The 15148-nt window shown below is 54.9% G+C and overlaps 1 protein-coding gene across 3 annotated transcripts in view; it reads right to left on the bottom strand.

Moving 5' to 3' along the window:
• Positions 1-15125, bottom strand: part of Myl3 (myosin light chain 3) — a 32209-nt gene extending 17084 nt beyond the window's left edge. For 2 of the 3 annotated variants that reach the window (XM_078029333.1, XM_078029323.1), the window contains exons 1-4: positions 15001-15125; positions 12495-12602; positions 4194-4332; positions 744-883 (exon numbers count right to left, since the gene is read on the bottom strand). In XM_078029333.1, coding sequence (XP_077885459.1) covers positions 744-878 — 135 coding nt within the window. In that variant the 5' untranslated portion in view covers positions 879-883; positions 4194-4332; positions 12495-12602; positions 15001-15125. The remainder of the gene's footprint in view (positions 1-743; positions 884-4193; positions 4333-12494; positions 12603-15000) is intronic. The other variant, XM_005332923.3, reaches the window with a different exon arrangement.
• Between the last annotated feature and the right edge of the window lie 23 nt (positions 15126-15148).

Genomic DNA, 15148 nt, shown 5'->3' with positions numbered 1-15148 from the left:
AGTTTAGACTCTGGGAGAGACTTCCCAGCCAGGAAGGGCTCCTGGGGCCACTGATCTGAGCTCCACAATCAGCTTCCTGCATCGCTTATTTAGTCTGTGCCTTGGTTTTCCCCACCTTCAAGCTGAGGCCCAAGAGGGCTCCATCAGCTCTGGGCTCAGAAGTCTTGATAGTGGGGCTGGGGTTGTAGCTTAGTGGTCGATCCTCAGTACCACATAAAATAAATAATAAATAAAACAAAGATATAAAAAAGAAGAAGAAGTCTTGATAGGGGTGATCCTGGGCAGAGTCCTCACTAGCCATCGCTCTCCATTCCGTCCACCCTAGGGGGCTTGGCATGGACTTGGGACACCCCAGCCAGACAAGGCAGACCCCCTCCCTCCGTCTGGCTCTAGGATTTGAGGGCTGAAGAAGGTTAGTTGGCACCAAGGTTCCCCAAGGAAAGGGAGAGTGAGCTTCCAGAACCACTGAAAAGGTGTTTCTTTCAAACCCCAGGCCAGACTCCATTCTTAGAGTGCCCAGGTTCTCGGTAGCGCCAGGGAAGTCCTACATGATATCGCCCATTTCTCCTGCTGTCACCCTCCCAATACCTGAAGCAGGCAGGGCTTGTCCGACCTCGGCATAGACATTCCCAGCTTCCGCTCAGTGCTCACTTCCGGAGCTTGGCCTGACCCTGGAGTAGATCCACTGTGGGATCTACTCATCTCCTCAGCCCCTCCTACCTCAACCCAGGACCCACACCCACCTTGATCTTGGAGGCATCGAATTCAACCTCCTTGGGGCGCTCGGGCTCGGGTGCAGGTGCAGGTGCGGGAGCTGCAGCTGCTTTAGGGGCTGCCTTGGCATCATCCTTCTTGGGCTCTGGCTTTTTGGGGGCCATGGGAGCTGCAAGCACAGAGAGGGACGTGAGAGAAGAATGCAGAGAGCAGGGTAGGTGAGCGTCCTGTGCCCAGGCCTTTATCCTGCGGTGGACACCTCATGACCCCAGCCCCTCCCCCGCCATGCACAATAGGGACAGGGCCATAAAAGGACATTGGCTCAGCTCAGGGGCTATTTTGGGGCCTGGAGAGGGCATTGTTCAGGCCCAGAAAGGGTGGGGGGAAAGGGAGGGCTCTCATTCCTCCCAATCACCTGTTGGGGAGAGGGAGGGTGAGTGGGGGCAGTCGGATGCCACTGCTCAGCACAGGCTTATGCACACCACCAGGGCCCTGCTGCCCCTCAGCAGGTCAATAAATTGAACAGGTGTAGAAAGTTGGATGGTGCATGCTGAGTACTGTTGGGGGCGGGAAGCCTGGGTTACCCCAGGACACCTCTGGCGTTAACTTCCCATCTGGGCAGGGAATCCCCTGTGTCAGTGTGTCTGTCTCTGTGTAGGGGAAGGGGAGGCCAGGATGTGTGTTAATGTGTCTGTGAGTGGCAGGGGGTCTCTGCACAGCTGTGTGAGTCACCTGGGTGTCTCTGTGTGGTGGGATCTCTGCACACTGTGTACGTCTGGCAGGAGGCGGGGGTCTGTGTATCTGTGTTCTGTCTCGGTGGGTCTGTTTCCGGGTGTCTGTATGCATGTGTGTCTGGGTGGGCCTGTGTGAGTGTGTGTGGGTGTTGCCTCTGTGTTTGTGTCGGGGTGCTTACTTGTGCCTGTGTGTGTCTGGCCATGGCAGGCAGCTGCAGCCCTGGATATGAGTGCAAGGGTCTCCAGGCAGACCCAGTGCCAACAGAATGGCTGTCTCAAGGGCCATTTCCCCAGGCCAGTTCAACAGTCTCCCTCCTAGGTGCCTGTGCCTGGCCCTGAAGTCAGTTTCCCAGGTCTTACCCCTGGCTTCTCACTGCCCTCCCTGAGCAGCACCCAGTCTCCTACCTTTGCCTACGTACCTCAGGGCCCAGCTCCCTGCCTGATCATAGTTCCCACTATGCCCTCTGCCTGGGGCCCTTGGCCCCTCCTTTGTTTGGCACTTGCAACACTCAGCCCCACCACCCCCTTTCCAGGAAGTTTTATATTTCCCTCTGCCCAGGATTTTGGTAGAGAATCTGTATCTCTGAAGGACCCCAAGATGTTGGGCAGGGTTTGTCCCAGCCCAAGACACTCATCTCAGTTCCTACCCTTCCATGCCCACTCCCAGCTCCCACCCCCCAAGGCTTATCCTAGAGTGCCCAGTCCTTGGAACTAACCTTTGGTGCTCAGCCCTCAGCAAATGGCGGTGACAGAACACACCCTATTCTGGGCCACCATTTGGGGAGGTAGGGAGGCTGAGGTGGCATAAGGCCTTTCCAGAGAGAGGGGACATCTTGCAAACACATTGGGCTCTGTTCCCTGCCCAGTGTCTGTGCCTGGGGGGTAGGAAGAGGGTGTTCCTGGTTATTTTTAAGTGCCTAGAGCCTTTGATAGAAACTTCAGAGGCAGTGTCCCCACCCCCAGGCCCCAAGAGACTTCCCAAGTGTGGAGGGTGGGGGGGGGGTAGCTCAAGCCTGAGAGGGGGACACATCAGGGCCTCTACCTGGGATACCCCACCGTCTTCCTGCAGGGCCTGGGTCCCAGGCATCCTGTCACTCGGCCTGACTAGGAAGGATCAACAGTCCAGGACTGGGTCCCTCTCTCCCCCACCCCCGGCTGGAGCACATTCCTGCCTTCATCTGGAGGGCAGAACACCCCACATCTGGAAATCTGACAACATCCGGGGTTGGGGGGGGGCAAGTTTTTCACTTTTCTTCCAGATGTTTGGCAACACTATTGAGAAAGAAGAGGTGGGGGGAGAGGGTCTGCAGAGACATCCAGAAATACCACAAAAGGAGAAGACAGCCTTAGGGGGGCTACAGAGACGGACCCCTGGGCCCCATGGCCTGTGCCTGCTCACCCTCAGGAGAGTTGAGTCTGGACATCCCACAGTGGCCCCAGCCACTCACAGGAAATTTAAAAAAAAAAAACAAAAAAACACTACCCAATTCCCTTTCATTCATCAGGGCAAAACCAAGGCCCAGGAGAGAAGACATATGCACAGGATCACCCAGACACCCTCCCCCCCACCCCTGCACATTTCTTTCATCCTCACACAACTGTCATCCCTTGGAAACCACCCAATACTGACTCAGCCAGGGGTGATTGACATGAGCATCCTGGCCCAGCTTCCAGGTCTGTAGACCAGGTGGACAGGCTATCCAGCCAGAGCCTTGTAGTGCCACCCAGAGGAGGGTGGTAGGAGGGAAAGTGTGTCTTGGTCCCCTTCCTGATACACAGGACAGGCATGCTCCTGCAATGGGGACAGAGTGTACAGAGCCATCCCATTTCCTCACCAGGGCTCAGAGGGAGGCTGGGCCAGGCCTCTGTCTGAGTGACTCTTGGACTCTCCTGTGAGCTCCTGGAGCAACAGTGTCCCAGGTGTTCCCAGGGGACCACACTCAAATCAATAGCAGATGCCTGGCTCCTAGCAGGGGCTGCTAATGCCCTCCCATAACGCCCTCCCAGGGTCTGACGCCTCTGCTTCCAGCAAGACTGATTATCAGAAGCCAGCAGCAAGATTATGAATGGGCAGGTGGGCAGGCAGGGCCTGGCCCTGACCCCTCTCTTCCAGGTCCCAGACTGAGCTTCTAGGAATATCAGCTTAGCAAGCAAGATTCTGGCAAAGCCCAAGGGGCTTAGAGAGCTCCCCAAACTCTGATGTCTGAGCTGTGACCCAGTCAGATGCATATCCCTCTCTGGGGGGCAGCCAACTTACCTCCCTCTGTCCCCAGACAAGGGGAACACAGTGAAAGATATGGGCCCTGATTTCTGAGGGCCCCATGTGTTGAGGCAGGAGAGCCCTAGCCACATGGGCTGCGTTCCAGGTTCTTCCCAGCCCACCCTCATCCACCCCCAGGGACTTTGCACAGGCTGCTCCCCTCTCCCGTCCCCATACAAATGCCTGGGACTCTGGCCTCTGCTCCTTGTCACTTTCTGGTCTCATGGAGATGTCTACTCCTATGAGGAGCCTGCCTGCTGCCTCTGCCCTGTCTCTCTCCTGACTCCGTATCCATGCACACCCTAAAATCAGCTCGTTTTTGTTCTCCTATCTCCCAGATGTGTCCTTCCTCCCATGAATGGTAACTGTCACAGCAGAAGTCTTCCCTCTTGCACACACAGCTATATATCCCCAGAATCCGATACACAGTAGGCATTTCATCACTGTTGGCTGAACAAATGTCCCAAGTTTCTCAGTTTACCCACCTCTCAGAGAGTGATAAAAACCCCTTTCCCTTGGGGCTGGGGATGTGGCTCAAGCGGTAGCGCGCTCGCCTGGCATGCGTGCGGCCGGGGTTCGATCCTCAGCACCACATACCAACAAAGATGTTGTGTCCGCCGAAAACTAAAAAATAAATATTAAAAAATTCTCTGTCTCTCTCTCTCTCTTTCTCTCTCTCTCTTAAAAAAAAAAAAAAAAAAAAAAAAAAAACCTTTCCCAAACCTACCTCTACAGTAGGGTGAGGGGAAATGGAATCTGGTGACTGCAGAGGGCCCCTCAGGACAGTAATGCAGACAGCAGTTGCCCCCAAGACCTCCAGCCATCTCCTCCTGCCCACCCCAATTCACGTTTATTCCTTATGCCACTCTCCCATCCACCGCTGAGACTCCTTAACAGCCTGAAAGGAGTAAGGGTGACCCCCCCCAACACACTGACATAAGCAGAAACTTGACCATAATGGCTGGCCAGCAGGGGGCGTAGAAGGGATGGGAACTGCTCTTTAGTTTCTGAACCCCAAACCTGGAATCTGGAAGCCCCAACGCTGTCCCCAGACTCAGACCTCACAATCTGAACCCTACATTTGGAGCCCAAAATCCAGAGACCAGGACTAGACTCTGAGCACTCCGACCCTGAATCCATAGTCTAGACCCCAGGGTCCAGACACTCCAGGGCCCAGGATTTCTTTTTTTTCTTTTTTTTTTTTTCTTGCAGTGCTGGGGATTGAGTCTAGTGGCACTCTACCACTGAGCTACAACCCCAGTTATTTTTTTTTTTTCAATTTTGAGACAGAGTCTCCTTAAATTACCCAGATTGGTGTCAAATTTACACTCCACCTGCCTCAGCCTCCAAAGTCATTGGGATCACAGGCTGATACTACTGGGCCCAGTCTGGCCCCAGGATTCTAAACCTAGACCCTAGATCCAGGTCTCAAGATCCAGGACCCAGAACTTTGAACTCTAGGACTGTAACCCCAAACAAAACCCTAGACATGCACGCCTGTAATCCCAGCAGCTGGAGAGTCTGAGGCAGGAGGATTGCAAATTCAAAGCAAGCCTTAGCAACTTAGGAGGCCCTAAGCAACTTAGAAAGACCCTGTCTCTAAATAATTTTTTTTTTTTTCGAAAAGGATTGGAATGATGTGGCTCAGTGCAGCACCTCTGTGTTCAATTCCTGGTACCAAAAAAAAAAAAAAAAAAAAAAAAGACCCAGAACCCAGGACAGGGCTGGTGGCTTTCCAGAATGGCCCTGCCTATTGCCCCGTGTGGACAAGGGTGGGGCAAGAGACAGAATAAACTCTTGGCCAACAACGGTGGTGGGTGCTTGGCAGACATCCCTGGTAGTGTTCAGGAATGTCCCTTGTCCCATCAGAGCCAGTTTGAGGAGTTTATGGTGACACGTGGAGGGAGGGGGAGAGCAGGGAGGCCTGGTTATCCCGTGGGCCCCAGAGCCAGAGGCAGGGAATGAGGGTCAGGCACCCACGTGCCCTTGTGCCCCAGGCCGCAGGCTCCGCAGGCTGTCCTGGCCCGCCCCAGCCCGCCTCTCCTGGCCCACAGCCTCTGGGCTGGGACGTAGTCCCACACTTCCCGGAGGAGTCGAGAACGCGGCCTGGGCCAGACCCAGAGCCTTAGAAGTAGGTCAAATGTTGCCATGCAGCAGGTCCTGGGGACCCTGTCCTGGTGCAGACAGGCCCCGGGGGTTGCTGCTCACCCTCAGAGACACACGCATGTAACCAGAGATGTGAAGTTGCCACCACATGCTACCCAGCGTTTTCTAGGTCCCTTCCTAGCTATACAGACCAGGCACGTGGCCCCAGTGGGGGCAAGTGCTTCCAGCAACTCTCACTAGAGGTGTCACGAGGCAGACATAAAGACCACGAGGAGATGAATATCTGCATCATCTCACAAGGCCTTGGGTGAAAGTCTGACTCCAAGGTGGACTTCCCAGAAGGGCTGTTCTGCCACCAACAGGATGTGGCCGCTTCCCGGAGGCAGAGCCCCAGGCCATGAAAGCTGGGAAAGAGCGCCTGAGGGGAAGGAGGAAGACTCCCCAGGCTCTGTGACCCAGGACAGTCCCTGTTCCTCCTGGGCCTCAGTTTCCCCATCTGTACAATGGTCAGTGGTGGGGCAATATGATGATGGGTTCAGAGGACAGTCTCTGCCCCCTCGTCCCAGCCCATCCTCACTGCCCCCACACCACACACAGACAACTCTGTCCTCGGGCAGGCCAAACACAACTCCCAGGCTCCTCCCTCTGCCCACTGTGCTGACGGGGACCAGATGCTCCAACCTTGTGGTTCTAGGGGTGGGGGTGGCAGGGCTCAGCGGGCTGGCAGGCAAGCCCTGGGTTTGGCCCAGGGACCTATAATCAGCTCCTGCCCCTCTGATCCCGGCCCAGGACTGACGCTTGGGGCTGTGGTGTCCTGGCCGGCTGTGGCCACGGCCGCTATATTTGGGAGCCCAATTCAGCATGAAGGAGGGCTGGGCGGGCAGGAGCCTTCAGGACCTAGGACCTCATGGGGGACATTATGGGGACAGGACTTGGTCCATATGGAAGAGGGCACAGCCTCGCCTTCAGGGGGACAGTTTTTCTCAGGGTCCTGGCTTGGGGGTCACCCGCTGTGCCCTACATAGCTAGCCGAAGTGGGGGAGACAGAAAATGTGTCTGAGAAGACTGAACCTCTTATTTGCTCCAAAGAGTCAGAACATAAGTGGGGCCGTGCATCTGAGTGAATAAGAAGGACAGGGGACTGTCGAGAATAAATGGAGCAGATAAAAGACCGTTAAGGGGTCAGGCTTAGGATAGAAGGGACGAGGGGGTACCAGAATGTGTGCCAAGGCAACCAAGAAGAAGACTGGTATTGGGGTCAGAGGAAATAGAATGGGGTGTAGTCTCAAGCCCCAGCTCCCCAGGGCTGCCTGCTGGTCCAGCTTCCGGACAAGGGCCCAGCCCCTCCCCCCAGCATGGCCTGTGGCCTCCCTGACTGCCCTGGACATTCCCTGCCACTGGGCCAAACCCTGTACTCTCCCACCAGCAGTCTCCCAAAGAGCAAATATTTATTGTCCTTGGAAGAAAAAAAAGAGTCCCCTTTTAGGATCAGGGTCTGGGAGCTGCTATTGAGGTTTGCAGGGGCTCAGTAGTGGCCTGAGATGACCAGAAACCCCCCTGGACAGGCGGACAGAGGAGAGAGGAGAATGCTCTTTGTGAGCTGGTTTTGGAGGAGCAAGCCTGTGGCATCCCAGGCTGCTGTGCTGGAGCTCTGCCCAGCTCTGAACCCTGGGCCATGCTCTTCCCTCCCCTTGCCTCCATTTCCCCAAGGCTTCCCCAGGGTCTAAGTGTTTACAGACACTGCTCATGAGGTGTGAATGTGTGTGTGATTGCTTGGTATGTATGGTCTATGTGTGTGCAACCATGGGCCTGAGGGTGGGGCCACATGTGTGATTGCGTGGGAGCCTGTAGTCTTGGGTGTTTACATGTGTCACCATGGGCACGAGGCTATGACCACGCGTGGGTATAAGCATGCCTAGGTGCTCCAGGCCAGCTCTGCGTGCGTGTCTGCCTGTGAGCCTGTCGTCTGTTGGCTTGGGCGGGGTGGGGGCATGTGGACACAACCTCTGTTGAATGCCCAATTCAGTCAAAAATGCAAGTAAATTTAGCAGAGGAAAAAAAAACCCGTCAGTCAGACGAGGAGTCTGAATTGAGTGGTTGTTTGACTGGATGGACCAACTGTCTCAGGCAAACAGTTCACGCTGGCTGGGAGGAGGAACCGGCTCTCCAGGGCCGTCATGGAGAAACTGGAGACAGCATCCTTGACCATGGCAGAGACTGAGACAGAGCAAGAGGACAGAGAGAGCTCTAGAGACATGGGGACAGACCAGGAGACAGGCGAGGAGAGGGTTATTGAGGTGGGGCAGGGACAGTGGTCATCCAGGGAAGGATGAGTCTAGGTACACGTGTGCATGCACAGGATCCTGTCACCTCTGAGCTCAGCTCCCACAAGGTATAAGGCAAATTCATTTTCACCTCTCTCTAGCTCTCAAGCTATCTGGTGGACAAGGAGTGGGTACCTGAAAAGGCTGCAGAAAGATAGACATGCACAGCCATGACCAGGGCACAGCAATGAGAAAGAAGTTGGTACAGGGGACCCGGATGACAGTGATGGAGGTGACAAGGAGGAAACAGTGGTGATGCCAGCAGAGAGGCAGTGCTGGATGGGAGTGCCTCACTCTCCCCCTACAAACCCCACCTAGCTCTGGTGGCCCCACCAGACCCAGGGCTGTCCCTGCTCTGCCCCACCCAGCACCAGCTGTGGCCTTGCCTCAAGTGGCCACACAGAAACCCTCTGTGGTACAGGGTGTGGACTTTGCATTGAAGATGGCCCAAACACCCAGCCAGGAATAGTTAGGGTCAATTTCGGTACCTGTCCGTTTGGGTATTTCTATATCTAGCTGCCCACCTGGTGTGGTTATGCCTGAAATGTACTCAGACACACACAGAGGATCCCCAGGCAGGCTAACCTGCCCCCACCATGTGTCTGTGTCTGTCTGCAGATATCTGGCGGTCCCAGGATACTCCCCACTCCACAACTGCCAGCCCTGCCTGTCCCATTCTGCCATCCCTGAGGCCGACAAGAATCATTCATGAGTGTGTGTGCATGTGTGCATACTCAGGAACCCTGACCCATAAGGTCAAGGGCCAGGAGCAAGATCATTCCTGCCCACATACCTCTACATACCTCCTCCCAGCTAGATAGGTGCCTTAGCATGCATGTTCACACACCTGTGCACACACCCCCATACCTTTGCACACACATGCTTCTGCATGCATATGTATATATATATATATACACACACACTTGCCTTTGCATACACATACGCGCGCGCGCACACACACACACACACACACACACACCTAATGCTCCACACCCCGGAGCTCTCAAGTATAGAAAGGACTGTTATTGGGAACAGGCACTGGGAAGAAGGAGCAAAGCTAAAGACACCCCACCAGACCCGCCTGGTGCAGGCTAAGCACGTGTGTGCAGCGAGCACGTGCATGCTTGTGTGTGTATGTGTGTGCACGTGCATGTCAAGGTGTTTGAGGCCTTTCTACTGTCTCCTCCCACACAACTCTGGAGGCTCCCTACCATTCACAGAAGGGGAAATAGAGGCCCATGCAGAGCAGCTGGGCTGGGGAGGTCAGCGTCCCTGGGTTTGGGGCTCCCAAGTCTCCACATCTGTGTTATTCTTGGCACATCCAGGCCAGATAAGGATGGGGTCAGAGCTTGGCTCTCGTGGGAAAGCACTCTCTGGAAGGCTCCCGACCCATTCCTTTCCCATATCTTAGACCCCAGGGCAAGCAGAGGGAAGGCCAAAGGGAAAGAGGGATGGCTGGAGGGCAGGCAAGTTCTCATCAGGCCAGTCTTGAGAGCTACAGGGAGCCCACAGCAGATTCAGAGACACAGGTGCCCAGGCATGGGGTGCAAGCTCTCAGGTCAGCCCAGAAACATGCAAGTGCCAGGTCAGAAAACCTCCAGGCAGATGAGAAGGAGCCAGACCAGGCACCCTGCTCTCCATAGCACGTAAACTGAAACACTCTGCTCTAAGAGATTCATGGAATTCTGGAGCCAGGGCTGAGGTCAGGGGCTCTCAGGTTGGGAGCTGGGTTAGGTGGAGTAACCATTTTCCAGTGACAATTTGAATGTCAGAAGACACTGAAGCACCAACGCCCAGACCTTTGCCCCCTGCCCAGGTTTCAGTGAAAGACAGAGTCATGTCAATAAGCAGACAATGGGCTGACATTCTGCACAAACAAAGGGCTCATACCAGGCTGCAGATAAGCTGGGGAGGACTGGGAAATTCCTGTACCCCCTCCCCAGAGCCTTGTCTGATAAGGAGCCCCACCCATCGGAAGGAGGGCTCTGCCTTCAGGAGACCCTTGCAATGCATTGAGCAGGGGATATCATAGGGCCCAGAGAAACCCCTTCCCCATCCTACCACCAACTAGCATGCCCATAGCCTCCTCCCATTGTAAATGCTATTCAGGAAAACATCATGGTTATCAGGAGTTTCTGCAAACCCAGGACCAGAGAGAGAGCCAGAGAGAGAACATGCCAATCTTCCCACTCCCATTGTCCCACTGAGGGAACAGCCCTAGTGACAACTGGGCTGGGTTGGGCTGGGATGGGAGACTAAGGTGAATCCTCCCTGTGACCCCTGGCCTCCCAGGCATCTTGTTCCAGCTGAAGGTTGAGCTAGAATTGCTCCAGTTCTGCCCTTGAGCTGTCCGGTGATTTTCTGAGAACTCCCCATCAGGTAAAGTCAATCTCACGGGGCTCTAGAAGAACTTTCCAACCGTAAAATGTCAGGGACTTGTCAGAATACTAAGGAGTCCTGAGATCCTGGGATCTGCCTTCTTTCGAAGAAACAGGATCAGAGGGGAGGGCTCAGTGGTAGAATGCGCTTAGGGTTTCAGAGGACCTGGGTTTGATTCCTAGCACCACAAAAGTAATAAATCTCCTAAGAGTCCGAGGTCTCACCCTGCTGAGAGTTAAGGGCTGCAGACCCAGGAAACCTTCAGAAGGGAAGAACATCTGAAGGGCATTCAAGAGCTGCCTAGGCTGAGATGGGAAGAGCAAGCCAGACCCGAGCAGGGCAAGGGCAGAGGCCCACATCTCAGGGAGGACTCAAAGAATGGGAACACAGGGCAACAGGGCATATCTGCCTCACCCCCCCTGGGGTCTCCATGCCTGGTCCAGCACACTGGAAGTGCAAGAGTGTTTAGGGAATGAGCAACCTGATCCAGGGAACTTCAGGAGCCACAGGAGGCAGGACTGGATTTTTAGAAGGGTTCCTCTCTCTCCCTTGCCTCTCCTTTGTCTGCTAGGTCATCATTTCCCCTCCCTCCTCTGTGGTTTTGCTTGACTTGGAAGACTGATATAGAGCCATCCTGGATCCAGCTCTGCTCATTGAGATGGAGCCAGCCAGGCACGGCAAAGGTGTTACCTGTAGGGACAGGATGTGCTTTATGGTTTGGGAAGCCAGGGCTGCGGTTCCATACCTCTGTGTCCCCATCCTGACTCAGGAAACCAGGGAAGGAAAGGAGAGCAGTAGAGCTGGGAGATGCCTAGGCCCAGGAGAACGTGACTGATTCCAGGAAATGGGGCTTTTCACCCACTCCTGCAGGAGGCAGAGGGACCCCAGGGATGGAGCAGTGGACAGACCAGGAAGGAGTTGGATGTGTGACTTTGGGCAGCATCCTGCCTTGGCTGAGCCTGGCCAGGGGGCTGCCAATGTCTCTTCCAGCTTCAAGAAGGTTTCTGAACTAGGTATAGCCACCCTCCTGTTTTTGCTGGAATCTCCTACAAAACAGTGACCTACCTGTCCCCAGCAAGGGCCCTTCAGCCTCTTTCACAGCTGACAGGAAACTCAGAGGGCATGGACCATCAGAAGGCCTGGGGACTTGGTCTATATGAGGGGGTGACCTCTGGCATGCTGATACCCTCTCTAGACATAGCCTTACACATGCAGTTTTTTTAAACCTTTCTGAAGTGCTACCTTTCTTTGGCCAGTTCAGCCAGTGTCCTCTGAGCCAGGCTGTGCTAGTCTGTATAGCCAGGCAGAAACAGCCCTGATCTTGGCCCCAGAGATGTTCCCAGAATCCATCTAGCTAATGTCCACTGAGGCACTCAAGTTGAGAGGAAACTGAGGCTCAGGTGTCCTTAAATGGCCCGGCATGACTAAGGACCACCCACATACAGTATACCTCCAAGCCAAACAGACCAGAATGTCAAGACTAGGGTTCCTCATCTGAGGTCTCAGGGCCACAGACCCCAGTTAGGACCCAATGTTTGAGTTAACCCCCTCCCCACCACCCCCTTCTTCCTGGTCCCCTCCTCCCTTCAAACCACAGGACCCAGCGGCCTCTGGAACGCGTGCCCAGGACCTTGGTGATATTTTGAGTTTAAGAAAACTTTGCAGTCGGCAGGAGCTCTTAAAGGTTATAAATAGCAGCTGCGGGAGCCCATGCCGGGAGAGGCGGAAACACGTGTCAAACACGCCTGGGAGGGGGGTATTCCGAGGCCTAGACCCCCCCTCCCACACACACTAGAGACCCACCAGGCTTCTGGGCATTTTACAACCAGTGGAGCGGGAAGTCACACCCCACCCGGAAGGCGTCTGGGAAGCGAGACCCGCTTCTAGCCCCCACCAGGGTCCCCAGCGGCTGGCCAGGTTGCCCAGGGCATGTGGGGCCACTGCTGAAAGGGGATCTGAGTGGGAGCTTTCTCTTACCCCTCTGCTGCCATGCAGGGATCCCCTCGGAGCTGACCAACAGGGAATCTCAGGGCTGAGAGGGCACTGCAGAGTGTCCACTCTAACCCCAGGAAGCAGCTGGAGGACCTGAGGACCAGGATGGAAAGAGGGTTATTTCAAAGTCATGGGAGAGTGGGGCAGGAGTCAAAGCCCTAAGCCACAATTCTTCCACCAAATGCTGCTGCAGCCCCCCTTCCATTCAGAGGGGACCCTCACTCACTCACCTAAAGTATGACTGGTGGACTGTAAAGGGCCCAAACCTGGGATAAGCAAGCTCTAGGGCCTCATCCCTCACAATCTAACCCATCCCAGCCTTTCTGCCTCCAAAAAGATGGACTGAAGTGAGGAGAAAGAGAGGGCTAGAGAGGAAGGGGGACGCCACTTACCCCAGTGGTGTGCAAGGTTGGATGGTCAACAACCCAAGGGAGGGCGTGGGATCGCAACAAGGAAGTGGGTGGCTGGGAACATTGAAGGCCCTGTGATTTGGGGATGTGCCTTTGGCAGCTTATGTCTGAGGGGACCTAGTTCTGACTTAGGAGAAAACAGTGATGAAGGCCCCTGGCCACTGAAGGAACATTTCAACCTCCATCACCTCCCCGAGTCTTCCCATCAGCTCCTCTGTGTGCATGAGGCAGGAATCAATACTCCAACACAGAATGTAAAAACCAAAGCCAGTCTGAGCCTCCCACCCACCAACCCCGTTCCTTCCCCACTCATGCCTCACCTGCTGTCCATGGTCCCCATTAGGTCTGGGGTCGGGGGTGTGGAAGCCAGGCTTGGCGTCCAGGAGCTGTGAGCCTCAGGGAGCCCCGAAGGGTTATAGGGCTCCCAATGAATGGAAGCCTGTTGAGCTCCAAGGGGGCCCAGCCCAGGTAAACATGGCTGGGTCTGAGCAGCCATTCTCCCCCTGCCTCTTTCCCCAGGACCGAGGACCAACACACGACTTCCTGTCCCCAGGGCTGAAGGCTGGCCTCGCCCCTCAAAGCCCTAGGCTGGGGCCCACTGGAGGGACACGAACTGTACTAGCAGCCCCCATGCTTAAGGGGAGAGAGGCCCTCAGGTTTTCAGATTCAAAGATCTGCCTGTATCTAAGATAGCAGTGCTTGGGCACTTTAAGGAGCCCATTAGAATCTCAAATTGTCCATCTGTTAATGTCTGATCAGAAACTGAGGCAATGGGCAGGAAGAGGTCCAGCTCACAGCCTCACAGGTCAGGGCAGAAAGAGGCCCCAGTTTCCAGCTCCCTGGCCAGTGAGAATGGGGATGGTGGGAAGAGCGGGACAGGGCACATGGATTAAGGAGGAGGGAAAGGCTTCAGGAGTGAAGGGTCAGGGCTGCAGGGAAGCTTAACAGAGGCCGGGGAGCCTTTCCTCTTTTGGATCTGACTGCCCACTGACCCTTAAAATGGAAACCTGGTCCCCTACCAGCCCTGGCCACAGAATGGACAATGCATCCCAGGACGTAGGATGCCCCTGTAATACACATTTTGAAGTAACCCTGGGCAGCAGCCCTTGTGAATGATCCATTCTGCTCACTGAGCCTGTTTCTTCTACCCGGAGACCAGGTATTAAACAGCTCCCTGCCTCCCTTTCTAGTTTGTGAACCAAAAGATACACTGAAAACTATAATGTGTGCTACCCTCCCCAGGACCCTGGAAGACCTGGGAAGAGGTGGCTCCTGGGGTTGGGGGCCCTAGGGACATATCCCAATGGAAAAGTGGTGTTTTAGGGCCAGCCACCTCCCATGCTGGGCACTGGAGGCTAGGCCTGGAATGTGCTGAGCAGCAGCTGCCATGTGAATCATTATACCTCATCAGGCTGAGCCTGAAACTTGCAGACACAAACCAGTTCAAGCTGGGCTCAGGCAGAAGGGCCGCCTCCAACCAGGGTCGCTGGGCCCAGGGACCCTGGGCTGAGGTTTCCAGGATTTGGTAGGGTTTCTTTCTCCTTGTCAACATCCTCATAATCAGCATCCAGCACTGGCTCTGCCACAGCCTATTCTATAGACCCTCAGAAGAATGTCATTCTGTCCATGTCCCTAGCCTCAGTGTACAAGCAAGACATGAGCATGAGAGGCATAGTAACATGGGGGCAGACAGAGAGGGTTTCCTGTAGCTGTACACCAGAAACCCACATTCCAGTGAAAAAGGAATCAGATACAGGGGCTACAGGGGTCAGAACAAGGACTGGGAAGAAATAAGTTTCCCCACATCTCTCCTAATCACTGGATACCCCATGAGGGAGGTCAGGACTTTTCTGGTCTCAGTTTTCCTGTCTAGGATGTGGGAATGAACCAGACTTAGGCCCCATCTGAATCCTCAGGGTGACTTAAACTTGAACAAAATCATACCCAATGCTGGCCTGGTATATTAAGATGTAGAAAGGGCCAGAAGGGTCAGACAGGGACACAGGGACAGACAAAAGAAGAGTTAATCCGAGACGGAGAGTTGGCAGGGCAAGAAAAGGATCACTGAGGCACATACTCACCTGAGAGACAGGTGTCCTGGGTGCCTGGAAGGCATACCCATGAGGGTTGTGGGGAGGGCCCAGCCCAGGGCTTCAGAACACTGCAGTGCTTGGGGTCTGGGACAAAGTCCTGGGCCACTGCAGGGCTTGGTAAAAAATAATTAATTTT

This window comes from Ictidomys tridecemlineatus, chromosome 2 (genome assembly GCF_052094955.1).
Source record: "Ictidomys tridecemlineatus isolate mIctTri1 chromosome 2, mIctTri1.hap1, whole genome shotgun sequence".
NCBI classification, from domain to species: Eukaryota; Metazoa; Chordata; class Mammalia; order Rodentia; family Sciuridae; genus Ictidomys; species Ictidomys tridecemlineatus.
The sequence above is the reverse complement of the archived record's forward strand: the minus strand, read 5'-3'. Positions and strand labels throughout refer to the sequence as shown.